Below are 27,923 nucleotides of genomic sequence, written 5' to 3'. Positions count from 1 at the left end.
GTGAGTCACTCAACTCTCTGTCGAGAGCTTGGACCGAGAGTCGCTAAACTCAGTGTCTATAGCTGGGACTGTGAGTCACTAAACTGTGTTTAGAGCTGGGACCGTGAGTCACTAAAATATGTCTAGAGCTGGGACCATGAGTCACTAAACTGTGTCTAGAGCTTGTGCCGTGAGCCACTAAACTGTGTCTAGAGCTGGGACCGTGAGTCACAAAACTCAATCGTGTGTCTAGAGCTGGAAAAAATGAGTACCACTTTGTGTGGGAGTCAACAGTGGTTGTCTTTTCGATAGACTCATCCCTGTCATAGGAATGCGTAATTTCCACTACTTGCTCTGGGCTGTAAACGGGGTGCACCGACGCTCCCTGGAGCAGGAATGCATCTCAGGCCAATTGACTTTTGTAATCGACGAGAAAATCGTAATCGACAGCTCTGTCTGTAGCCAATTACCGGGTCCCCCTTTAAAACTATCAGCCCACCCTCCCCTCCTTCCCCCTGCCATGAAACCCCCTAAAGCCACGTCCAACGAGACACTATGTTTCAATGACAGATATAGTCTGCCAGCTGGGTGGCGATTTAGATACGCGGTTTTACCGATCCGAGCGAATTGCCGTGTCGTTTTTTATAATTTGGCAAAAATTTTGGACCGAGGGGGGCCGGTGGACAACGGCCGACTCGTTTAGAATCGTGTCACAGGATCCATAAAGTCCACCACGGGGGAGAAGAGGGGAGAAGCAGGTGGCTCATGGCAACTCCCGCAGTTAATGCGACCGGCACACGACGTTAACTGGGGCGGTCGCTCGGCTTGAAACGGCCATGGGCGTCTCGGGCACGCAAGCGAACCGTTCCGTGCAGAGCGCTCCCGGCCATACCTTTGAGAATAACTTAGTCCAAAAACGACAACGGAAAATAAAAGTTTCATCTGCTGCGACAAGAAAGAGCGCACGGTACTGAGCGCGCGAATGTGTGTGCGTGTGCAAGTATGTGCGAGTGCGTGCGTGTGCGCGCATGTGCGAGTGCGTGCGAGTGCGTGCGAGTGCGTGCGAGTGCGTGCGAGTGCGTGCGAGTGCGTGCGAGCGAGTTCGTGCGCTTGTGAGAGTGCGTGCATGGGCGTGCGTGAGTGTGCGAGTGCATGCGCGTGCGAACAAGCGCGTTCTCTGCGAGCGGTGGCCGTGGTGTCAGGCATCGCCCAAGCTGGGCTGCGCATAGTGGAGCGATTAGTACCAGCAAGTGAGTGTGAGTGCGCGCGCGAGAGAACGAGTGCGTGAGTGCATGAGTGCATGAGCTGGCGAGTGTGTGAGTGAGTTGGCGAGTGCGTGCGAGTGGACGCGAGTGCGTCTGTCCACCGGTAACCCCCACCCTGCCCAGCCCCGCCCGCCCGCGGGCTGGCACCCTCCTATCTCCTCAGCCGCTCCAGCCTCCTGCGTCTGAGCTCCTCCGGAGAGAGGAATCCCGGCTCAGGGGGGGTGGGCGATCCTGTACAGGAGTGACGGGCACAGCGGGAGGGCGGTGGTGATTGGAGGAACATGAGGAGAGGAGGCAGTGAGGGAGAGGAGGGAGTGGGAGTCAGGAGGAAAGCGGGGAGAGTCGACGGGAGGGAGATGGGAGTGCAAGAGGGAGCGCGAGAATGAGTGGCATGGCAGCACAAAGAACGCGCGCACACGAGCGCGTACATACACAGGCGCACGCAGACACGCGAGCGCTTTACACGTGACTGCGCGCGCACGCACGCACATTGACACGCATGCAAGTATATACATGCACATTCATGCAAAGCGAGCGCAAAGACAAAGATCTCCTGTGTAGCCTTTAAGGGACTATTGGGGCAAATGCACCTCTGAAGGCCAACACTGCACACAAGGGAGCGGTGTGGTCAACACCATTTCCAGCCACTTTTATCTCCCCAGCGCCGATGTATGCACACCACACCGGGTACTTATTGAAGTGGCGAGTCGACCTAGGGGAGGCCTAGGACTAATTCAAATATTCGCCACTTGCTATTGGTTGCGAGTGGGAATCGAATGCAGGTCGCTGGGTTCATAGAGCAGTGCACTAACCGCGACAATAGCGCGGCCTGCACACACACACACGCGTGCGCAAAAACACATGCATAGACACACAAACACAAAACAAAGATCCCCCCTATAGCCTATAACAGACTGTTGGGGCAAATGTTGTTAGCGAGCACCCGTGAAGGCCGGCATGGCACACGAGGGGGTGGGTGGCCAGCACCACGCCCGACCACCTTTGTCTCCCTAGTGGCGATGTTTACACACCACACCAGGTACTCATTTGAGGCTGAGTTAACCTAGGGGAGGCACATGACCGGGTTCAGATAATCGTCACTGGTCTCGGTGACCTTAAGCGGGAATTGAACTCGTGTCACCCGGTTCATAGAGCAGCGCGCCAACCGCTACACTACCGCTCCTCACACACACACTCACTAACAAAGACACACACACGCGCAGACGTAGCAATGTACAAGAAGTGAGAGTGCATTCACACACCCCATGGAGACACTCCCGCCGCAGTGCGAGTGGGTGAGGTAAACTGTGGGTACTCTCGCCTCTTCCAAAACAAGGAAGGGTCCCCTAAATACACTCTCGCGCTCTCTCTCTCGGTGGTGCAGCGCTGCCCCTTTGACCGTCACCCCACGCCAAGTGCCAAATGAACCCCGGGAGGGTGGGGGTGCGCTGCTCACTCGTGTCACGCAGGCTGGCTCGCATCGCCTCCTGCAGATCCTCGTCCTCCGATGTCTCGCCCGTGTAGCTCCAGAACTCCGCGCTGCGATGCTCGTAGCGGTGGTGGGTGCGCCATCCCGCGGCGTCTAGGGGGGGATCGACAGGCGTGGGTGACGTGCGCCGGTTACGCGCGCACGGGCGCCGGCTCGGAGCGGACGGGATGAGCGGAAACCACTCACCAAACTTAATAACCAGGCTACAGTCTGCATTATAGACTGCCAGTACACTCACCCAGCTTAATAACCATTGCGAGTCTACATTATAGACTGCCAGTACACTCACTCTGATTAAGAACCAGGTTCCAGTCTACATTAGTGTTTTGTTTGTTATTATTTTTATTTACTACGCGACTTTACCGAAAGAACCAAAGAATATGAATTCCTGCAGTCACGAAAGTTTTAAGTCAAAATTTTACGTGTTGCATGTCGCACCACATCGCCGCCATTACCGTCGACAGCACACGAACCGCACCTGCTCTGGGCAACTCTCCGGTCACGGCGTACCCACCAAGCGCGCACGTCAATGGATGCCGTGGCAAATGAGACGTCCCATTATCGTGAGGGGCGGCCTCAGCGCAACGCTCGTGCGGTTCCTTACTCCCCAGGTTCCGCGGTACCTGAAGCCGCTTGAGGCGGTCTCAAGCAAATCGCCGCGTGATGGCCCCGGTCATCATCGATGCAACGAGATGAACAAAAGGCGCAAATCCCGTGGCATGGCCTTCGCTCAGTCGGGGCAACGGCAGCGGCGACGTCACCACACTGGATTGGTGCCCTCAGCGCAAACGTGGCCTACCAGCACCACACCGTGTCTGTCACGTTTAGGCGGCCGCACGTCTCGAGCCAATTCTGTGTAACCGGGTGAGAACCCAAGAGGGCCAAGGAGGACGGCAGTCTTGTAGATTTACAAGATATGACCCGCTTAGTTTGACCATACTTCCCCACTCTGGTCAGCGATTCAAATACAGTGAGGGAAAAAATATTTCATCCCCTGCTGATTTTGTACGTTTGCCCACTGACAAAGAAATTATCAGTCTATAATTTTAATGGTAGGTTTATTTGAACAGTGAGAGACAGAATAACAAAAAAATCCAGAAAAACGCATGTCGAAAATGTTATAAATTGATTTGCATTTTAATGAGGGAAATAAGTATTTGACCCCTCTGCAAAACATGACTTAGTACTTGGTGGAAAAACCCTTGTTGGCAATCACAGAGGTCAGACGTTTCTTGTAGTTGGCTACCAGGTTTGCCCACATCTCAGGAGAGATTTTGTCCCACTCCTCTTTGCAGATCTTCTCCAAGTCATTAAGGTTTCGAGGCTGACGTTTGGCAACTCGAACCTTCAGCTCCCTCCACAGATTTTCTATGGGATGAAGGTCTGGAGACTGGCTAGGCCACTCCAGGACCTTAATGTGCTTCTTCTTGAGCCACTCCTTTGTTGCCTTGGCCGTGTGTTTTGGGTCATTGTCATGTTGGAATACCCACGCACGACCCATTTTCAATGCCCTGGCTGAGGGAAGAAGGTTCTCACCCAAGATTTGACGGTACATGGCCCCGTCCATCGTCCCTTTGATGCGAAGTTGTCCTGTCCCCTTAGCAGAAAAACACCCCCAAAGCACAATGTTTCCACCCCCATGTTTGACAGTGGGGATGGTGTTCTTGGGGTCATAGGCAGCATTCCTCCTCCTTCAAACACGGCGAGTTGAGTTGATGCCAAAGAGCTCCATTTTGGTCTCATCTGACCACAACACTTTCACCCAGTTGTCCTCTGAATCATTCAGATGTTCATTGGCAAACTTCAGACGGGCATGTATATGTGCTTTCTTGAGCTGGGGGACCTTGCGGGCGCTGTAGGATTTAAGTCCTTCACGGCGTAGTGTGTTACCAATTGTTTTCTTGGTGACTATGGTCCCAGCTGCCTTGAGATCATTGACAAGATTCTCCCGTGTAGTTCTGGGCTGATTCCTCACCGTTCTCATGATCATTGCAACTCCACGAGGTGAGATCTTTCATGGAGCCCCAGGCCGAGGGAGATTGACAGTTCTTTTGTGTTTCTTCCATTTGCGAATAATCGCACCAACTGTTGTCACCTTCTCACCAAGCTGCTTGGCAATGGTCTTGTAGCCCATTCCAGCCTTGTGTAGGTCTACAATCTTGTCCCTGACATCCTTGGAGAGCTCTTTGGTCTTGGCCATGGTGGAAAGTTTGGAATCTGATTGATTGATTGCTTCTGTGGACAGGTGTCTTTCATACAGGTAACACGCTGAGATTAGGAGCACTCCCTTTAAGAGTGTGCTCATAATCTTAGCTCGTTACCTGTATAAAAGACACCTGGGAGCCAGAAATCTTTCTGATTGAGAGGGGGTCAAATACTTATTTCCCACATTAAAATGCAAATCAATTTATAACATTTTTGACATGCGTTTTTCTGGATTTTGTTGTTATTCTGCCTCTCATTGTTCAAATAAATCTACCATTAAAATTATAGACTGATCATTTCTTTGTTAGTGGGCAAACGTACAAAATCAGTAGGGGATCAAATACTTTTTTCCCTCACTGTATACACTTTGCCAACTCGGTTGCTTCTCAACGCCTTTCAAATCAGGGTGATGGTGTCCAGGCCCGAATCATGGTCCCATGAGGCCCCTGGGCACATGTCTTTTGGAGGCCCCCCCTTTCCTATATTGGTGTCTTTCTTGCCTTCCTCCTCGCAAAATCATCCACTAGATCATCAAAATCTAGCTGTCTGACAAGGTCTGACTCTATTGACGTAAGTGACAATGAGCTGAGACGTGTTTGGCACATGGTACTCCACAGCTCATTTTTTATTCTGCCTAAAAGGGAAAATGTCTGCTCACCCAGGCAGTTTGTCACTGGCAAAGTTAGAAAAATCTGAAGTGCCACGAAAACATTGGGGAACACTGACTGAAGATTAAGTGCCTGCAACATCTCAAGCAATTTAGTTGGGCACTTCTCACCCTCAGAGTCAAACATGAAAGACTTGAATTGGATTAGTTAGTAGGCAAAGTTCATGTCCAAGTCTGATGGATATGTAGCGGAGAGTGCATTTACATTCATAATAAAGGTTTTTGGGTTAGATCGCGTTTATTTATAAATGTGTCGTAACCCTCCACCACCCGACACGGCCAATCAGCAAAAAAAGTGTCACGTTGACAAAAAGACAAATAGTTCACTACTTTAGCCCACCGGTGTGTTGAAGAGTGAATCCACATTTACAGTTTGAGTACGACGTTTCGGTGGTAAATACATCCAGCATCATCGGGCAATTCGCCAGAATGGTAAAGCCCTCGCTTGCTCCCGGTTTTATATAGAGCAGCAGGGTGACGTCATCACTTAACTCATATCAGGTGCAGTGATTAGAGGCAGAGGGGGGGGTATTGTAATTATATAATCGATTAGTAATCAGTCATTGGTTATGATTATTAATGATTGTAGATTAGTAATTCTTTCAATCAAAATGTAATGTGTATTATTTAATAATACGCTTCCAGGCCGCACTAAGCCTGTAGCTGTCAGAGCGATTAAAGTTATTCTTGTTCCTCTCAATTTCAATGGATTCTCTAATTAGTCTTTGCCAGTAATAATTAGTTTTACACACCACTGCAACATTGTCAAAATCAATTGAGTGTCCTTGTTGACAAGCATGTTCTGCCACTGCCGACAGTTGTGTTTGAGATAATTTAATATTTCTCTGATGTTCTTTTAGTCTTACGCTGATGTTACGTCCCGTCTGTCCAATGTAGCGGTGCCACAAACAATTAATCCGATATACACCTTCTGTTGATAATTTAGGTAATGCGTCTTTAGTGCAAGATACTAGTTTTTGACACCTGATCTGACATAAACAGAACTCCAAAGAGACTGGTCAAACGCTTGTAAGCATCCAAGCGATATTCAAGGCATGGCACTAGCTTATCAATGACCACATAAAATGTTTCTATTTTGAACTTCTCCCTCCACTCAAGTGTCACACCTGGCTCTGAGCTCTCATCTGCAAGTGTTTTGCGTTTCCTCTTTCGCTTATGATAGTGCTCATATGACTGAGAGACACCTGTCACATTTAAGGCTGCCCTTTCAAAAGCCTCAAACTGGTCTTGCTGTCCTGCCACAAAATCCCTCAATGAAGATAAAAGCTGTGCTGCTACAGAGATGTCAATGTCACTTTTCTGTAGGTGCATGCTTGTAGCGTGGAACCGGTCAAGTATGACGTCCCAGAAATTTGCCATGAACACCATGTCTAAGGTGTCCATTATCATCATTGCACATAGCACCGAAGGCCTCTCTAATGTGGGTGGAATTTCTCCAGTACCTTGGCTGACTATGCCCGAGCACTCCACCGAGTACCAGACAGCGATTTTAATATCAGTCTGACATCTGTCTTCCGAAAGACTTTCCCCCATCTGTGTGTGGATGAAGAGCAAAATGTGTAGTGCCTGCAACATGTTACAAAAACTCGTCAGCCTCTGGGCTACTGCCGTCTAAGGTGTTAACACTAAGTTAAGTGAATGCGCTGCGCAAGGCACATACTCTACCAGAGGGTTTTTTGTTTCAGGTGGGCCTGTATTCCATTGTATTTTCCTGACATTTTGCTTGCATTGTCACATGACTGACCTCTACAGTTTGAGAGGTCCAATCTAAGGCCCTCCACCATCAAAGTCACAGTCGGTTAAACTTTTATCAGTGTGGCTCTCAATTGGCTCAAAGCCCAGGAATTGCTCCACCACATTCCCACTGCTGTTAACAAACCGGAATATGAACGTCACTTCGTCCACATGTGACAGGTCTGGGGTGGAGTCAATTATTGGAAAATATTTGGCATCCCGAATCTCATCTGCTATTGTTTGGCGAGTTTTCTGACCCATTAGCTCAATGAGTTATTCACATATTGTCGATGACAAATAGGATACTGTGCCTCTTCCTTTTCCACCAAACTTTTTTATATGGGCAGCAAAGAATGGGTCTAATTGTCATAGCAATTCTAGGATGCCAAGGAAATTACCGTCATGGGTTGACCAAAACCGTTCCATCATCTTCCCTAAATGCAAGTCCTCTTTCACCCAAGAACTTGATCACTGCTACAACTCTTTCAAAATGTCCCTCCAGTATTTACATTCCCCATCAAGTCGCTGCATGAGATCTGCATCTATAGCACCGCCCTTTGTCCGCTGGTGCAAGGCAAGCATGCATGATCTGTGTTCTGCACTCTTTTCGTGTTCCTATTCTTTCAGAGTGCTTCCAGTCACTAAACCCCTGACTAAAGCCACCGAGCTTGCTGGAGAACAATTTGCATGCAAACCAGTACACATAACCTGTTGAGGGTGAGTACAGTAGCCACTGTCTAGAAACCTTCTGCCCATTTGGCAATATACGGTTCAGAAGCTCATTGTTGAAACTTCTAGTCTTTCCACCAAGCGCTCTATCTCGGACTGAAGCTGGGTATTTTTCCCTGCGGTTTTGGAAGGGGACTGCTCCTCTTTCAATAAGCACTGACTTAACAATGTCACTGGAAGTGCTTTGCCATAATGCAGGGTCAGTGACCTCATAGCACCAGGAATGGCTTGGTTGCTGATTTGATTCTTGTGAACTACCCAACTGCTCCTGAGGTGGAAATGGTTCTTGTATACCATTAGCTATTGAGGGTTTGCCTTCAAAGGATGGCTCTGGGGGAGTGACAACATTACTGGAAGCTGAACTCATTCCTATCTCACAGCTGACAATAGTGCTGCTGTCATTATACTATCAGAGGGTTTTTGAAAGAAGTTGGCAATGAATAAAAACGCTAAGATGCCACCTAGCAAAATCAGCAAAGATGAGTGCTTTGAATTATCTCAATTAAAAAAGAGAGATGACATTGTCATCCTCTCAGCCGACAAGGGCAATGCCACTGTCATCATGGACAAAATAGAATACAACAACAAAATTCAGGAACTACTCAACGATGGCAGCTATACAAAAATAAGAAGCGACCCCACCAACAACCAGGTAACTAAAATCAACAAAATCATTTCTGATTCAACAGCATTAATTGATCAAACCAAACAGTTCTCGTTGAAACCTTCTGCGGCCAGACCACCAAGATTATATGGCCTTCCAAAGATACATAAAGAAGATACACCCCTTCGTCCCATCATCTCCACTATCAACTCCCGCACCTACAAACTGGCTCGTTTTCTGTCTGATATCCTGCGACTTTTATTGGAAAAACCACCTCTGCGGTACTAAACTCTACTCACCTGGTATTGACAATCAAGGGCATTTCCCTGTCCCCAGACGACCTGCTTGTCAGTTTTGATGTGGTTTCCTTATTCACCAAAGTTCCGGTATCTGACACCATCGCAATCATTGAAGACTTGGTTCATCAAGGACTGCATACTGATGTACCCCCCCTGGTGAGACACTGCTTAACCAACACATACTTCACCTGGAATAGAACTTTCTACAAACAGGGCACCCCAATGAGCTCCCCCCTATCCCCGGTTGTAGCCAACGTGTTCATGGAAAATTTGAAACTGACGCCATCCAGACTGCCACTCTACGCCCGACCGTATGGAAGAGGTACGTGGATGACACTTTTGTCATCTGGCCACATGGCCTGCCTGCTCTAGACCAATTCCTCGACCACATCAATTCCATACATCCAGCCATCAGATTTACCATGGAGGTTGAAAATATGGCAAGCTACCCTTTTTGGATGTCTTAATTAAAAGGAGACCTGATGGTTCAATGAGCCACTCTGTCTACAGGAAAACTACCCATACAGATGCTTACTTAAAACCGGATTCACACCACCATCCATCCCAGAAGACCTCCCTCATCAAGATTCTATACCATAGAGCCCAATGCATTTCCGACCAGGATCACATTGCCAGGGAACTCAAACACGTACACCAAACTCTCAAGGCTAATGGTTACTCCGACTACACAATCCGCAAAGCAATCACTCCAGTCACGAAGAAGGTTCCTCTTGAGGAGCCATTCAAAACCATCACCTTACCCTACATTGCGGGGGTCACAAAAAAGATCTCCAAAATCCTGAATAAACACATGATCCAGGTCCGATTCAACACAGTACATAAAATCCGTGATCTGGTTCCGTCTTTAAAAGATGTGGTTCCAGATATACAGTACCCGGGCGCTTACAAACTAAGTTGCCTCTGTGGTAGCAGCTACATTGGAGAAACCAAACGACATATCTTGGACCGCATCCGCAAACATAAAGCAGACTTGAAACACAGTAGGACTAACTCCTCAGCCGTGGCAGATCACTGTTATAATTCAGTGGGCTCACATGACATTGACTTCTCCAAGACGGAGGTTCTTTGCAAGCCATCCGGCTACCATGAGAGATTCGTTCATGAGGCCATCCACATATACAAACACAGAGACAATTTCAACCGAGAAGATGGATTCTGGCTTCGTAACCATTGGAAAGATGTTATAAACCATTTCAGTTCTTAATTGATTGTATTTTACGGTGACCTTCAGACCGCAGTCCATTCGCTGGCACTGCCTCTTGATATCTTTCACACCACGGTCAATAGTATGGTTTATAGCATGTGGTATAATAATAAATAGTACAGCATCGTAATGTTTAACATAATTCATAAGGCTATAGTATCGTAATTGAATCGTGAATATACAGCAGTATGTCATACATTAGGGTTGACAGAATAAGACAGTGTAATATTACAAGTCTAATATTTTATATGGTAGTGTACAGTAACGCATTGTATAATTCAAAGGTGGAATTTTTTCTATGGATATATTATACCATGTAGTTTAGATTGGAAGGCATATTGTATTGCATAGCAGTCCAGTTTATAGCATAGGACATAGCAGCGCACCTTGGCTGTCCGGCTTTCCCCTTTGGCCCTTGGGCGCCCCCCTCTCATCACCTCCGGAGGTGGGGTTGGGTAACATGCCAATTCATGTTAATTCCGTCCACACAGCTTAAAAGACGCGGCCCTTGCTTGGCAGTGCTCACTCTAGCGCTGTCTTCTGGACAGTCCTGTTTCTTCACCTGAAGGCTACTTGTGTTGTGGCCAAAACGTCGTGGGAATTTTTATTTTATTATGTTTTATTTGTATTATTTTATCTCCATTCTACGTGACTTTACCGAAAGAACCAAGAAGATGAATACAACACTTGAAGCAAAACTGCCTCTTGCCTCCTTTTCTTTTTTGTATTTCCTTTTGGAAGCACCACTATTCCGTTTGCGGTCCATATTTAAGAACTAGTATGATATTTATATGAATATATTTTAATATATTAATGACAACACCTTTCAAATACTCTTGTTAGAAATACAATGAAGTGGTAGTATTTTATAGTCTACTTGTACCTAAAGGGAGCTTTTAGTAGATAAAGAAAAAAAGAAAAAAGCACGTGAAAGAAAATAACCCTAACCCTTTAAGAAGGTTGTTCGAAAATAACCCTTAAGAGGGATTGTTGAAATAGCCTTTGAAAAAAGACTGTTGTTTTAGAAAAAGATTAAAAGTCTCTGAATATATTACTGTGGCATACCAAGCAAGAAAACGGGCATGTCTGTAGCTATTCCGACCAAAAATTGTCTTGTAAACCTGCCTGACACAGAGAGAATTATGTTGCTTTAAATTCAAAAGATAACTTTTTTTTTCATTGGCTGAAAAACCACCAAATGTTTCTGATAAGTCAGTGAAATTACTTGGTGGAAACTATGCACATAGGCCACACCCCATCGATGGGGAGGGGAAAAAGAGCTGTCAACAATTTGCATGTCAACGTTAGCATTATCTACTTCCGTGGATCTAAAAACAGACGGTCTATGGAAAAAATGAATGGGATTTCCCTTAATCTTTAAGCATTGATTGGGTCTCGAATATATGCGTTAGTGTATTAAAAAAATATAGCTTTTGCCATTTTTAATGTTTCACAAAACCGCGGTGTATTTTTAATAACCTATTTGTCAACGGCTAAGCTCTCAACAAATGACAAGCCCTCGGTGTCACTAGCTGGCTTTTTAGTGCAGCCAATTTGGTTGTAAGGGCAGCTAGCTGGCAAAAATGGCAGCTAGATAACTAATTTCTGTTAACAAGCTGAATCATATGGGCAGCTAGCTAGGGAAAATGGGCAGCTAGCTAAAATAAAGAGATAGCTAGTTACGGTAAGGCTACCAAAGGCTTGCAATAATGACGCCCTTAAAACTGTCTAGTTATGCAGAATGAACTGACTTGTTGGTGAATATTGGATCATGTCACAGCATATTGTAGATTGCCAACCAGTGGCTCAGTTGTACAGAAGTACTGTACTCCCCGAGAGGCTCTCGTTTTAAGCATGCACTATATGTACCAAGGGGCCAGGTGTTACGCTCGATGTATGCACCGAGGGGCCTGGGGGCCCTAGTGGTCAACTCACACTGTAAACACCCAGGGGCCCGGGGCCCCAGTGGTCAACTCGCGCTTTAAGCACTGAGGGACCTCACATTGTAAGCGCTGCGGGGCCCGGGGGCCCTAGTGGTCAGCTCATGCTTTAATCGTAGAGGGGCCCAGGGGCCCTCACACTGTAGGTGCCGAGGGGCCAAGGGGCCCAGGGGCCCAGTGGCTCCAGTGGTCAGATCACGCTTTAAGCCCCAGGAGCCTAGGGGCCCTAGTGGTCAGCTCACTCTTTAAAAAAACGCCAAGGGGCCTGGGAGCTCTCACACTGTAAGCGCCGAGGGGTCTGGGGAGCAGTAGTGGTGAGCTCACATTTTAAACACCAAGGGGCCTGGGGGCCCTCACATTGCAAGCGCTGAAGGGTCTGGGAGGCCCCAGTGGTTAGCTCACGCTATAAGCACCCAGGGGCCTAGTGGTCAGCTTGCGATGTGCGCATTGAGGGCCCTGGCGTTGAACTTCCTTCAAAAGTCGTGGGCCACATACCGTGCACGGCCTGAGGCATGGAGGCCCCCTGGCAGTCCAAGGCCCCGGGGCACTGGCACCACTAGCCCGGTCCATAATCCAGCCTTGATGGTGTCGGCGGCGTGCAGCTTCGAGGTCCTGGTGACTCTCGCAATGACGATGCAACGCGAGTGGCGTACGAGTGTAAAGTTGCGTAGGTACAGTGAGGGAAAAAAGTATTTGATTCCCTGCTGATTTTGTACGTTTGCCCACTGACAAAGAAATTATCAGTCTATAATTTTAATGGTAGGTTTATTTGAACAGTGAGAGACAGAATAACAACAAAAAAATCCAGAAAAACGCATGTCAAAAATGTTATAAATTGATTTGCATCTTAATGAGGGAAATAAGTATTTGACCCTTCTGCAAAACATGACTTAGTACTTGGTGGCAAAACCCTTGTTGGCAATCAAAGAGGTCAGACGTTTCTTGTAGTTGGCCACCAGGTTTGCACATATCTCAGGAGGGATTTTGTCCCACTCCTCTTCGCAGATCTTCTCCAAGTCATTAAGGTTTCGAGGCTGACGTTTGGCAACTCGAACCTTCAGCTCCCTCCACAGATTTTCTATGGGATGAAGGTCTGGAGACTGGCTAGGCCACTCCAGGACCTTAATGTGCTTCTTCTTGAGCCACTCCTTTGTTGCCTTGGCCATGTGTTTTGGGTCATTGTCATGCTGGAATACCCATCCACGACCCATTTTCAATGCCCTGGCTGAGGGAAGAAGGTTCTCACCCAAGATTTGACGGTACATGGCCCCGTCCATCGTCCCTTTGATGCGGTGAAGTTGTCCTGTCCCCTTAGCAGAAAAACACCCCAAAAGCATGTTTCCACCTCCATGTTTGACGGTGGGGATGGTGTTCTTGGGGTCATAGGCAGCATTCCTCCTCCTCCAAACACGGCGAGTTGAGTTGATGCCAAAGAGCTCCATTTTGGTCTCATCTGACCACAACACTTTCACCCAGCTGTCCTCTGAATCATTCAGATGTTCATTGGCAAACTTCAGACGGGCATGTATATGTGCTTTCTTGAGCTGGGGGACCTTGCGGACGCTGCAGGATTTCAGTCCTTCACGGCGTAGTGTTACCAATTTTTTTCTTGGTGACTATGGTCCCAGTTGCCTTGAGATAATTAACAAGATCCTCCCGTGTAGTTCTGGGCTGATTCCTCACCGTTCTCATGATCATTGCAACTCCACGAAGTGAGATCTTGCATGGAGCCCCAGGCCGAGGGAGATTGACAGTTCTTTTGTGTTTCTTCCATTTGCGAATAATCGCACCAACTGTTGTCACCTTCTCACCAAGCTGCTTGGCAATGGTCTTGTAGCCCATTCCAGCCTTGTGTAGGTCTACAATCTTGTCTCTGACATTCTTGGAGAGCTCTTTGGTCTTGGCCATGGTGGAGAGTTTGGAATCTGATTAATTGATTGCTTGTTGACAGGTATCTTTTATACAGGTAACAAGCTGAGATTAGGAGCACTCCCTTTAAGAGTGTGCTCCTAATATCAGCTCGTTACCTGTATAAAAGACACCTGGGAGCCAGAAATCTTTCTGATTGAGAGGGGGTCAAATACTTATTTCCCTCATTAAAATGCAAATCAATTTATAACATTTTTGATATGCGTTTTTCTAGAATTTTTTGTTATTCTGTCTCTCACTGTTGAAATAAACCTACCATTAAAATTATAGACTGATCATTTCTTTGTCACTGGGTTAAACGTACAAAATCAGTAGGGGATCAAATACTTTTTTCCCTCACTGTATCTAGTAACTCGCCGTACAGGAAACCGGAACGTACTGATCAAAGGCCTTCCCAACATTTGGCAATTAAAAATCCAGCTATGAGAGATTGGCCTTGTTGCCCACAGGGCGACAACGTCACATGAACACACACAAACACCTTATTCCTCTCCCCCCTCACTCGGACTAGACGGAAGTAACAGATGGACGAACAGAGAGACAAACAGATGGACAGAGCTAAAGCTATTCAACCTTCGATGATAAAGCATTAGATCCGATGACAACATCAAGTGCACCTCCTCCTCCTCGTATCTCAGTTGAATTTCCACTTATTTAATCAACCAATTTCCTTTCCCGATTTAAATCCTCGCTCCTCCCCCGTCGTTAGCCAAACCGGGGAGGTGGGACCCCCCTCCCACCGGCACCCCCCGCCCCCCCCACCTTGGCACCCCCACCCCTCCCCCTGGCACCCCCACCCCTCCCCACCGGGCCCCGCGGCTGAGCGCGTTTCGCTGTGGAGGTGTCAGGGCAAGGCATTCACGGGCGGCTGCATCGACTTTTTAAACATTCAGACGCCTTTCGGCCATTCTGAGCACAGCCCCAGACGTCAGGGGGCCTCAGGGCCGGCCGGGGACTTCTCCGCTCCTCACAGCCGGCCATGGCCTCCATGAGCTGCTGGATGAAGGCCCTCCAAGAGCCGTCACCATCTCCACGCTCACACGCGATCACGCCCGGCACATTGCGTTCGCCCGTTTGGCGACCCCGGGGTCGCTCTCGCAAAACGAGGTCTCATCCTTGTGTCTCGGGTCGTTAAAATAAATAAATGAAGGTGCGCTGGCGGAAGGAGCCGATTTCGTCATCGCTCCATCTCCGCGGAAGATTTATTCTCTGGCACGTTCCATCCCTTGGCTGCCACTCCGTCGCCCGTCTCATCGGATTGTTCAAGTATGAATAAATATTTTTTATTGTGATCGTGTCTTCGAGCCGGGTCGCATCCAGCCAAAGCTCACATACTTATCCTAACGGTTGACGTGATGTCTTCATCTCGTTTGTTTTCAAATCCGAGTCTTCTTTCCATCTCTTTCTCTCTACTCTGCAAAATCAGCCTAAGAAAGATAAATCTCTGTGGCAGACCACCCACCCCTTCGCCCCTCTCAACCCTCCTCCCAAGACCTCCCCAGGCCCCTCCCCCTGGCGAGCTAATAAATATTGTAGGTACCGTCTGATGGCAGTCGCGCACGCACGCACGCATGTGGTGGTGGTGGTGGCGGCGATGGTGGTGGCGGTGGTGGTGGAGGTGGTGGGGGCGCCTGCCGCCCATGTTTACTCTGTCATGGCTCAAATTCGACAAATTATTACAAACAAAGCAAAGGCAGCGAGCGGGGTGGACACGTTCAGGCCAGGCTCCCCCTCCCTGTGACACCACGCGGACAGTACCGGTGGCATGGAGCAACAGAACTGTGCCACACACGGTGGCAAGGGACGCCGTGTGCGGTGGCCTCGTAGGGAGAGGTGCGTGCGGGGCGCCTGAGCCAAAGGCTTTTCTCTGTTCGGCACCGATTATAATGGCTTGGGGCAGTGCTTTGAACAATGTGGCTAGTTTTTTTCCAAAGGCGAGTTCCTCGATAGCCACACAACTTTACACTTTTAATTCAGATCATCCTGACGAGTTATTGTGACCCCCGCGTGACAGACAGCGATACGGACGGAGCTGACGCACGCAAGTTTCCAACCTTAATTGGAGAGCACTGAGGAGCAATCGATCCGGTAAACCAATCTGGCCAAGGAATAGCGACGATTCCTAGAATCGTAAAGGGGACATTGATTTGCAATATCGGTCGACACGCATGCAAGCGCAGGCAAGCACGCGCGCGCTCGCACACACGCACGCACGCACGCACACGCTCGCACGCGCGCACGCACACGCTCTCACACACGCGCGCACGCACGCAAGCGCACACACGCACACAAGCGCACACACGCACGCAAGCACTCGCAAGTGTATGCGCGCACAGGCACGCACACGCTCGCAAGCACTCGCACGCACGCGCAGGCACGGCGCTCCTCCTCTGCTCCTCCTCCCATGCTCTCTCCGCACCATCACGTATTATTTATGTCTCGCGAGACACAGCGGGGCATAACACGTTCATGGAGAAAAAGAAACACACACACGCAAGCGCGTACCAGACAGAGCATTCACAGGAACCAAAGCGCACGCGCAAACTCGCTCACCGGCACAAGCACGCGCATGGCCGCCCGCACGCCAACAAGCGCGGCTACACGCACATGCGCAGCACGACGACACACGCACAGCACGCCCCGCTTTGCCAAGGCCCGGGACCTTTCTCGTGACAATTACCGAGCCAACGCCGGAGGCCCCAAGGGGCGAACCGCAGTGTGGCCAACAACGCGACGACAGCATGGCTTTGCCGACACGCTCGCCGCCACCAGCTCGGTAGCGATTTGGTCAACACTGCCCCCACCCCACCCACCCCCCTTCACCCTCCACGCCCCCCCCACTCACCGGCATGTTCGCTGTAGAATACTCTGCGCAGGATCCTTGACCCAAACACCACGGCATCTACGCGACATAAACCATGCAATTATTGATGCTGCCATCATGGAAAGATGGGAGGGAGGGGAGTGCATGTGTCTGTATGTGTGCCAGTCGACAGTGAGGAGCGGTAGTGTAGTGGTTAGTGTGCTGCGCTATGAACCCAGCCACCTGAGTTTGATTCCCGCTCACGGCCAACACCAGTGATGATTATGTGAACCTGGGCCTCCCCAGGTCGACTCAGCCTCAAATGAGTACCTGGTGTGACGTGTAAGCACCGCCACTAGGGAGACAAAGGCAGCCGGGCGTGGTACTAGCCATCCACCCCCTCGTGTGCCGTGCCGGCCTTCATAGGTGCTCGCTAACAGCACTTGCCCCAACAGTCTGTTCAGGCTATACAGGGGATCTTTATCTTGCCAGCGGTGGTGCAGTGGTTAGTGCACTGCCAAATTTGATTCCCAAAATCGGTGACGAATATATAAACTGGTCCGTAGCCTCCCCGAGTTCGACTCGTCCTTAAACATCAGGAATGGGGAGACAAAGGCGGCCAAGCATGGTTCTCCACGCCGGCCTTTATAGGTGCTCGCTAAGAGCACTTGCCCAAATAGCCTGTGCAGGCGACACGGGGGACCTTTGTCTTGGCGTATCGGTTGTAGCGGTGCCGCCCTGTCCAGGAATTAAACTCAGGTCACAGGGTTCGTGGCGAAGGTCACCAAATGCTTCACGACTCCGGGACCAGGCCAGAGAGCTCAGCGGTGGAGCGAGTATCTCGCAAGAAACCGGACTAAACTACTAAAACTATATTTTGATTTAAAGCTTTCGTGACTGCAGTGATTCATATTCTTGGTTCTTTCGGTAAAGTCACGTTGAAAGGAAACAATAAAATAATAAATATATAAAACAATAAAATTCTCACGACGTTTCGACTGTAACACAAACTGTTTGTGTCACGACGTTTCGACTGTAACACAAACTGTTTGTGTTACAGTTTGTGTTACAGTCGAAACGTCGTGAGAATTTGATTGTTTTATATATATTTTATTATTTTATTGTTTCCCTTCAACGTCACTTTACCGAAAGAACCAAGAATACTAAAACTATTTCATTATTTTACCAGGTATGGCCCACTGAGCTCTACAGCTCTTTTTCAGAAGCGTGCTGGCTATATCACGTAAAAATGTATAGCAGCAGCCAAATACTCTAAACGCGTGATGTTGATTCTAAACGTGGAGAGAAAAACCGGAGGACCGGAGAAAATTCCTTGCGACCACGGGGAGAGAGAGACACACGAAATATACAGCAGATGTCAGGGTTGGGATTAAACCCACGACCTCCTGTATACCAGGCGAAATAGTTAACATCTCACTACCATGGGGTTCCATGGTGGCGAATCCACATGCTGGTTGTAGGGGGGGATTGACTGAGCCCATCAGCCCTCCCTCCGGTGGTCAATTAAATAAGCACCACATTGGAGGGTCGATCGACAGCCGCTGTCCTCCGAAAATACCTGCCCTGCCATAGGAATGCGGAATTTGCACCTCCGACTCAGGGGTTGAGCACCGCCTCAATGGTCATTGGGGCAGGAAACACCTGCGATGTGTTTTAGAAGTCCGTCTCAAACTCGCTCCGTCACTCCGTGACGTGGCCCCCGACCCAAGCAAGCCCAAGAAACCGGACATCTGTGAAAAAGAGCTCTACGGCTCATCAGATTCCGCGAGTACAAATAAATCAATTCCGACAATTCTTATTCTGCAGCCAGAGGCGAGGGGGAGAGGCGAGAGGAAGAGGTGAGTGGGAGAGCGGAGCGGCGTACTGTCCAGCAAGCGACGCAGAGGACTGTGCACGTAGACAAGGCCCACGAGGATCCCTGACAGGTGCCCGATGAATGACGCCCTGCACACACAGAGAGAGGAGAGAGGGGAGACAGAGAGAGGAAGAGACGGGGGGGGGGGGGGGGGGGTGTTAGGTTTAGAACATCTATAATCCAAGCGTCTCTGCCCCCCCAATGATTGAGATCGCCACGCGACTCACCACCTGCATTTTAAGTGAAGTTGCCCAGCGTTTTGGCGTTCGGGTTATTGCGCCTGAGTTATGGTTTCAGGTGAGGCGTTTTGGAAGCTACAGAAAAGGTGTAGGCTCCGCCCACTGCTCAGGTAACCCATCCCACTGCTCAGGTAGCCCCTCCCAATGCTCAGATAGCCCTTCATATTACTCAGGTAGCCTCTCCCACTACTCAGGTACCTCTACCCACTCGCAACATCAAGGGTCAAGCAGGAAGCCAGAGAGTTTTAAAACGATGACAAAATCCCGATTTTCACTGAAGCTTTTGCAAGGGTACACCGGGACACGGCCATTATGGCTGAAGATGCATTATTGGATCACATATAGTCATCGTGCTGTAGTGGCGAGATGTTAACTACCTCCCCTGGTATACAGGTCGTGGGTTTGATTCAAACCCTGACGTCTGTATATTCGTTCTCCCAGTGGTCGCATGGATTTTTATCCTCGGTCCTCCAGGTTTTTCCCTCCACATTTAGAATCATGTGTTTTGAGTATTTAGCTGCTGCTATACATTTCCACATAAGCCACTCCATTAATTGATCATTTCTGGCCAAGTCTGCTTTTTTTAAAAAGAGTTACACAGCTCAGTGGACCTTACCTGGAAAAATAAAGTTTACATATTTTTTTTGTTTTATTATTAACCTACCGGGAAAGTTTTTTTTTCAGACCACACCAGGATGTTTTGTAGCTTGAGGCTCAGGGGGTCAGTTCCACAAAAAGCCTAAGCTCCCAACGTTCATGAGGGGTGCGTGCGATGGAATTGACCCAAGGGGGGGAGAGGGGGGGGCGTGCAGACCTGGGTACCAGCAGGTGGATGACGACGAGCTCGGCCCAGCATGCGTAGCGGTTCTGCATGGGGAATGTGTTCATCACATAGGTCACTCCGCCAGGGTTGTAGTGGTTGTTGATCACCTTGAGTCCAAACAGGACACCTGGAGGGCACGGGGTGCAGCGGGGGGGCAGGTGCAAGGCACGCCGCGGTCACCTTCATTTTGTCTCTGATGTGGCGCCCTTCACGGCAAGCGCCATCGCATCTCAAAAGTTCAAAGGGAAGCCCCCCCCCCCCCGTAACTCAACACCTGGCCTGCAAGTGGGCATCAGTCTGCCAGTGGGGGCGAAGATCGCTGCTGCTATGTGTGATCCCAATTGAGTCGTATATATTTTTTTGGTTTAACACGTAGGCTTTCGCAACCAATAACATCCATGTTTTTGGGTTAGAGCGTGTAAAAAAATAAATGTGTCGTTAAAACCCGCCACCACCCGACACAGTCAACTAGTAAGGGTTGTCACATAATGCACATGCTCGCATAATGCACATGAAAAATGTAAGTTGCATCAGTAATCCCCCCCACCCCACATTGTGCAAGAGCACAGAAGGGTGGTCAACACATCTACGCCTCTATATAATAAACGAAACAGAAAGACTTCTCCACAAATCTGGCTGTCGCCTTATGAAGCTAGTTACAATTACTGGAGAAACGTCGTACTGTTTGTAAATGTTGCGGCTGGCTCTCCAACACACCGGTGTGCTGTACTAGTGACGAATTGGCACGTTCTGTTTATGTGACAACCCTTACTAGTTAGCTGTGTCGGGTGGTGGCGGGTTTTAACGACACATTTATATATTTACCCGATCTAACCCAAAAACCTCTTATGGATATATATTTTTTTATTAGGCAAAATTGGGCCTATGATGCCGGAACAAGATGGTCTGCTCCATTTGAGAATATTTATGCTGGAGGTTCCGATGAGCTGTAAAGCTCTTTCTCACAGATGTCCTGCAGGCTCTCGAATCCCCAGGGCATTTCACACGAGAATTCTGGCACTCCCGCGGCACGGTGGGGCGGGGGGGGGTAGTGCCTACCGGAGAAACCGATGGCGCACTGCTCCATGTAGGAGTAGCTGCCCGTGGCGAAGGCCAGGGCGGCGGCCAGCGCTAGTTGCACCACGCCTGTCAGCGCCGCCAACGTCAGCAGCAGGGTGCCGAAACGCACGCTGCCCAGCCGGCCCTCCAGCGCGACGCCCTTCCACAGCGCGGAGATCATGTTGAAGTAGAGGTGCATGTCGTCGGCGTGGTGCACGGGCGCCAGCGCCAGGCGCCGCCAATCACAGCGACCCCACACGGCCTCCACGCCCAGGCAGGTGGCATGGGGGCCGCCCCACGGCGCCATGAACAGGAGGGCGTTGAGACCGATGGTGCCCAGCGTCACGGGCGGAATGCGGTGGAGGCCGAAGCGGAGCATCTCGCCGCCCAGCAGCAGCACGCCGATGCCTGGGGAGTGGCCGCCCCTCTGGTAGCGCCGCATGTCAATGCTGCAGAGAACCAGTTTCTACATCAATGTCCAGGACAAGTTGGACGTTTATTCGTTATTACGGTATTGTTATGCTTTCGCATGTTCAACCAGGAGGGTTCTACCAAGTTTTTTTGCAGTAAGGGGGCGATGATGCTGCTGCTGCTGCTGTGAATTCGAATATGTATTTATGCTGAAGGAGTCCGATGAGCTATGAAGCTCTTTTTCACAAATGTCCAGTGTGATCCCAGTCGAGCAATTCGCAGGTACATTTTCAGCACTGGGGTGTGTTTTGGCTAATACCAGTTCCACTGCAAGTGTTTATCTTGGGAGGAAAACAGCAGAATCCAGAAAAACTCCACGCAGAATTGTGGGGAAATCGTAGAAACTCCACATTCACACGCTCGACATCATAGGCGAACATACTGCACAGGCATCACAAGAACATTCACAGCACTCAGGGAGGAAATACTTAAGTCTCGGGTGGTGTGGTGGCGACACGCGCCTCACAGCAAGAGACGCCTGGGTTCGATTCCCGACTGGCGCCACTGCGTGGTGCAGTTTGTACGCTGTCTCCCCCTGTTCTGAGTGGGTTTCCTCTGGGTTTTATGGTTTCCTACTCTCATAGCTAAACCCACACACATACAGTGGAACTGGTTTTGGCCAAGGCATTCCAATGCTGAACAAGCCCCTGAAAATTACTCAATTGGGATCACACTAAAACTAAACTACAATTTATTTTACAGGTAAGGCCTACTGAGCTATGTAGCGCTTTTTCAGAAGTGACTTGGTCATCACAAATGATATCTCAACAAAGTGGCTTATCATCGTGTGGAAATGTATAGCAGCCATCTACTCTAAACACGTGATGCTGATTCAAATGTTTAAGGGAAAAACCAGAGGACCCGGAGCAAAATCCACGCTACCATGGGGAGAGACACGCAAACTCTAAAAATACAGCAGGCGTCAGTATCCTGATATACAGTATCCTGTATATCAGGATACTGGCAAACAGGTCCCATAGATATATCTATCGACCCGAGCTATAAGTGCTCTGATACTTGCATTTCCTTTGTACTGTTTGTCTTTTGGCGTTCTCTAGTCTAACACTGGTGGTGAGACTAGGCCATAAAAAGGCTATCTCTGGTGAAGGTCAATCCGTATCAAAGACAATGCACACACATGATCAGAGATCATGTTTGCTTGCATGTTTTGCCGCAAGTAACGTGTGGTTAATGCGGACTTGATGCATTGTTGCAAAAGGTATCTATTTGATACATCCGAACACAACTCCTGTTTTGCCAGGGTAGGGTAAAAAAAAAAATTTTCACGCGAGGTAACTTTACAATCACTGCCACAGCAGCAACATCAAAACATCGCCTCCTGTTGCGCGCAACCGTTGGGCAGGACCCTCGTGGATGAGGGCGTCTCGAGACTCGGCGGGACTCTGATGGCTGGAGCAGTCGTTGCGCAACGATCGGAGGCATCGTGGGCCCCGCTCCCTCCGTGCTTAGCCGTAACGCTCTCGCAACGGGCTTACTCGAAACTAAGTTTTGTTAATTTTACTCAAGGCCCCACCGAGCTGCCACGTCGCTCTTTTTCCGAAGCGACCCGCGCTGTTCACCAATGACAGTTCAACCAAAGTGACTCATCATCATCATCGTCGTCGCGTGGTCATTCATAGCAGCAGCCAAATAACACCAAAGCGCGTGAGAGTTGATTCTAAATGTGGAGAACCGGAGGAAGACCCGGAGACAAATCCACGCGACCACGGGGAGAGAGACGCCGACAAATCCAAATATACAGCAGCAGGCGTCAGGGTCGGGGTCAAACCCACGACCTCCTGTATACCAGGCGAAGGAGTTAACATCACGGGGCATCGGCGCGCATCTCCTGTGCACAGCCAGCGGTGGTAAACTCCACGTTGCTAGGGCGAGCAATACAACATCTCGCGTCCTTTACCGATCCCATTGGCGCCGCAGTGACGGCACGGGCGCTAGCCCTGGGGCCTCTCTCACGGTCAAGCGATTGCCTCACGGGAGAAGGCAGCAGCCCCCCGACGGCTCTCCTCACCAGCAGCGGCAGCAGCAGCAGCAGCAACAACAACAAGAGTAAACAACAACAACGAGAGTAAACAACAACAGCGCTCTGCGGTGTTCCTAACGGACCGTCCGCGCGTGACTTCCTATTCGCAAACGGCGAAACTTGTCATCACGTGACCAGCGAGCGGGTTGGGGGCTCGCCCCGCCCCTCCTCCACCAAAACGTCCCGGGCACACGATTGGTCCGCGCTGCGATGCCGGTAACTCGGCGAGCCAATAGGTGCTGCGCCTCCCCCTCGCCACCACCCCCCTTCTCCCGCACCCCCCTCTCCTTGCGCCTTGTACCACGTGATCTCCCGCCCCCTCACCGTGAGCGCGCGAAGTCAGCGAAGGGAAATGTTTTTATCTCTCGAGAAATCCGAGGAGCTGCCAAGCTCTTTGTCGCACATGTGCCGCGGACGTTCCACGTTCTTGTGACGGCGCCAGGCGAATAGACGAGGTTTCCCCTCGCAGATCCTGCAAAAGCAGCAGGATCGAGCCCGCTTCGTGGCCAGATGGGCGACCACAACGCCTACCAATGAGAAGGCTCGGCCATAGCAATGTGGAATCTCCAGGCCTGTGCACAGGAGACGATGCACCAACCCGTCAGCCCCCGGTGACCTGTGCAGACCAAGGCCAGCGTTGCAGAGCAAGCGGAAGCACGTCGCCAACTCTTGGCCGGTTTTCCATATGTCTGGGTCTCATCAGCATTCTGCCGTGTGTCACCGTGGCTTGGAGGTGCTCGAGCGACGCCGCACGTGGGGGGCTCTCTGCGCTGTGGCTCACGGCGGAGGTGCCCTGCAGCGGTCCTTGCCCGCGATGCCGGGAGCTGTAGCAGCAGCAGCAGCACAGCGTGGGTTATGGCCCAGCAGCCGCGCCTAACCCCGCTTGGGTGGTTTGATCCGGCCGGCCGCCCCAGTTAACACTGCGGGAGGTTGTACAAACCATCGTGGCTCTCAACCGGGGGGGTGGGGGGTGAACGTGGCAATGTCTCCAGGGGGTACGTGGGGTGATCTATAACAGTGTGAAATTATATCGTACATGAGAGTCATTGTGAATAATCTTGTATGAATCTGTCAATACTGCATAAAATAACCACGATAAAATGTAAATCCACGTAACCTAGAACGATATAAAATACCTTCCTAAGCTCACTGATCGTACACAACGCAGGTTTCCAAGAGTACCCGGCGAACAAAAACGAATGACATCACGCGTGCAGAGCGTCCTTTGATTTTGTTGGTTTTTTCGCCTAAGTTGGGATAACCTCACGAAATGGACAATTGATTTCTAAAACATCGATGTCCGTTCATACATTAATTTCTCAGGCAAGGGGGGGGTGGTGGTGGGGGCGGTACGCCGCTCGGTTGAAACCAAATTAATCAAGGAGAGTATCAGTAGGCCACCAAAGGGTGAGACGCACTGCGGGGTTGTCCGTGTGTCGCGTCGGAAATACATAGCACACACCGCCCGGTGTATACTTACCTGTAGTTGCGGGCACAGGCCCATAGGGGGTGCCACCCTGAGCTGGGGAAAGACAGAGGGAGCCGGACCGTTGAGGGGCCGGGTTCTCCCCCCCCCCCCCCAGACCCTAGGTGAGGGGTTGGGGGGTTCTTCCAGAGCCCCCTGGAAGGTTCCAGAAAGGGGGCGGTACCGGGGGCGGAGAGTCCCCGGGAGGTGTATAAAAGGGGCACCTCAGGGACAGCTCGGGGCAGTGCTCTGAAGACGAAGAACCGAAGACCAGCTAGGCTAGGACCCTGGGACCCCGGGACCCGACATCCTTGTAAGGGCCGGGGCCGAGCGTGGACCAGTGGTCAGGACCCGTACCTTGGCTGGATCGGATCAGTTGAGCCTCCCCTAGGGCACAGATAGCCGGAGGGCTGAGAGCCAGGTATCCCAGTGTAAGGGCACGCTAGCCTGGAGGTTGTACCTCCCGAGATAGTGGGAGTTAAGGGGAGTATTGTTAAAGTTTATAATAAACCGTGTTGCCTCTAAAGACAATGTCTCCAGAACCCACTACACTTGCAACAGCGCAGTGCCGTTAGCTTCACTCGCAGTGGACGTTAAAGATCCCGTGGCGTCGTCACGCACCAGAGGGATGTGCCCATTGTGTGCCGGCGCGAGCCACATTTTGCCAAATTCGAAAAAAGTTGACCGATGGCAAATTACTCGATTGGGATCGGGCACAGAAGCAGCAACAGCAGCGACATCGCCCTGCACTGTGGAGGGACTGCTGCTGCATCATCCTCCCGGGAGGCTGCACCTCTGATTATCACGGTTTGGCTGCGTACAGTCCGAAAGAAGTAAAAAATGTTATGGACTGATTGGCGGTAGTACACCGGTGCGGCATGAAGACACAGCAGCCAGCGGTCCTCGTAAAACAGTCTCACGATGTCACCGTGCCCCCTTGAGCGAGCTGCAGGGACTCCGTGAGAAGTTGCAACTTCGCTTCAGCAGCCGCTTTCCTATGTAGAGGAGTAGAATGGGGAAGTGGCGTCACGTGTGCTGTCCAGTGCGATGACGTGACGTCATGCGCTCAGGGCAGCAGAATGACGTCATGGCTCCTCAAGGATAAAGGGGGGACCCCGTGACGTCAGCGAGGTCGTAGCGAGGGAGTAGGGTCGGAGAAGGGTGGAACGGGGAGCCAGGGGCAAGAGGGTAGGGATAGGGGAGAGCACAGTGCCAGGCTAGACGTGGCTGTGCTCCTCGGTCGGCCGTGTTGGCTGATCCCACGGCCGGCACTGAGGAGACAGTACAGGGCAGCCGGCTGTGTCGGGACCTAGCCCGGGACCCCTAACCCCTAGGAAGTTGTTCACCCCTGTGTGTTGTTAAGATTTGTAATAAACCTTTGGCGGAAGCCCTTAACTTACCTCAGCCTCCGAGTGAGTTATCGGGAACTTCTCAACAACTGGTGTCGGAAGTGGTTACGCTGCCATCGCTATGCCTAAATCGGGCAGGCGGCGTAAGAGTCCACCGGCGGGATGCCGGAAGAGTGCCGACGACGTCGGGGAGGCTTCGGCTGCGACCCCGGGGCAGTCCGGCGCCCCAGAGACGAGCCCCGTGGAGATGGACTCAGCGGGGCAGGAGGTGCCGGCGGATTCCCGCCGTTTCGCCGCCCGCCAATTTGGAATTCAGCGTCATTTCTCATGCGCCGCCAGAGGTGGCGGCCATGTTGGTGGGGGCGCCGCAAGCGGACGCAATTTCCGCTGCGACGCCGGAAGCGGCGGCTGCCGTTGCTGCCGCGGATGCCGCCGCGGCTCTGCACCTCGCCGTGTCGGCGAGCCTTGCCGCGGATGCCGTCGCGGCCCCGCACCCCGCCGTAGTTGCGGGCTTGGCCGCGGACGTCGCCGCGGCTCTGTACACCGCAGCTACTGCCGCGGATGCCGCCATGGCTCCGCACCTCGCCGTGCCGACGAGCGTTGCCGCGGATGCCGCCGCGGTCCCGCGCCCCGCCGTGGCTGCGGGCTCTGCCGCGGGGGCTGCCACGGATGCCGCCGCGGCTCCGCACCTCGCCGTACCGGCGAGCCGGGCCGCGGATGCCGCCGCAATTGCGAGGTGGCTCGTGGGCGCTGCTGCGGCTCCTCACCTCACCACGTCTGCGACGTGGTCTGCGGGGACCGCAATGCCGCCGCACCTCGCCACGTCGGCGGGCGCGGGCGCCACGGACGCCGCGGCGCCCCCCCACGCTGACGCTATTGCAAGGTGGGTCGCGGGCGCCGCGGATCCATATGCCGCCGCATTTGCGAGGTGGCTCGCGGGCGCTGCTGCGCCTCCTCGCCGCGTCTGCGGCGTGGCCCACAGAGGCCGCAACGCTGCCGGCCCTCGTCGCGTCGCCGGAGGTCGCCGTTGCTGCTGCAGCGGCTCCACACCTCGCCGCGCATGCGGGGTGGGTCGCGGGAGTCACGGCACCTCCGCATTACGCCACCGCGCCTACGGGGTGGGCCACGGTGGCCCCAACGCCGACACTCCGCGTCGGGCCTGCGGGAGGGGCTGCAGGGGCTGGCCGTTGGCGATGCCGCGGACCCACACCTTGTCGCGCCTTCAAGGTGGGTCACGGGCGCTAATGCGCCTCCGCATCCCGTCGCGCCTGCGGGGTGGGCGGCGGCCGCTGCTGCACCTCCGCACCTCGCCACGTCTCCGGCATGGCCCATGGGGGCCGCAACACTGCCGCACCAAGCCGCATGTCCGGGGTGGCCCATGGGGGCCGCAACGCTGCCGCACCACGCCGCGTCGTGGGAGGTTGCCGCGGCTGCGGGGCTGCCGCAGTCACACACGCTGGCACCGCGGTTCCATACGTCGCCGTGCCGGTGGGGTGGCCCGCAGGGGCCACCGCAGGTCCGTATTATACCGCCGCGACTACGGCGTGGCCAGTGGAGGCCGCAACGCCGCCGCCCTTCGCCGCGTCGCGGGAGGTTGCCGCGGCTGCGGCCGCAGCTCCATCCGTCGCCGCGCCTGCGGGGTGGCCCGCAGGGGCCACCGCAGGGGCCACCGCAGGCTCGTATTATACCGCCGCGACTATGGCGTGGTCAG

General features: G+C 51.7%; 1 protein-coding gene across 3 annotated transcripts; it reads right to left on the bottom strand.

Moving 5' to 3' along the window:
* Positions 1-904: 904 nt before the first annotated feature.
* Positions 905-23,546, bottom strand: RHBDD1 (rhomboid domain containing 1). 3 transcript variants are annotated; one of them, XM_032974986.2, is made up of 7 exons: positions 23,482-23,546; positions 20,887-21,335; positions 19,819-19,954; positions 18,775-18,854; positions 16,932-16,988; positions 2,701-2,826; positions 905-1,475 (listed from the first exon to the last, which is right to left on the bottom strand). In XM_032974986.2, exons 2-7 carry the CDS (start codon positions 21,326-21,328, stop codon positions 1,396-1,398), a joined length of 921 nt encoding a protein of 306 aa, XP_032830877.2. In that variant the 5' UTR covers positions 21,329-21,335; positions 23,482-23,546; the 3' UTR covers positions 905-1,395. The 3 variants fall into 3 exon arrangements, with proteins under 3 accessions (XP_032830877.2, XP_032830876.2, XP_032830873.2); XM_032974985.2 differs by having other exon boundaries at positions 23,387-23,519; XM_032974982.2 differs by having other exon boundaries at positions 23,276-23,516.
* Positions 23,547-27,923: the final 4,377 nt, after the last annotated feature.

This window comes from Petromyzon marinus, chromosome 55, assembly GCF_048934315.1.
Source record: "Petromyzon marinus isolate PM22_M1 ecotype Great Lakes invasive population chromosome 55, UKy_Petmar_22M1.pri1.0, whole genome shotgun sequence".
Lineage (NCBI taxonomy): Eukaryota > Metazoa > Chordata > Hyperoartia > Petromyzontiformes > Petromyzontidae > Petromyzon > Petromyzon marinus.
Note: the sequence above shows the minus strand (reverse complement) of the source record. Positions and strands in the feature narration are given on the sequence as shown.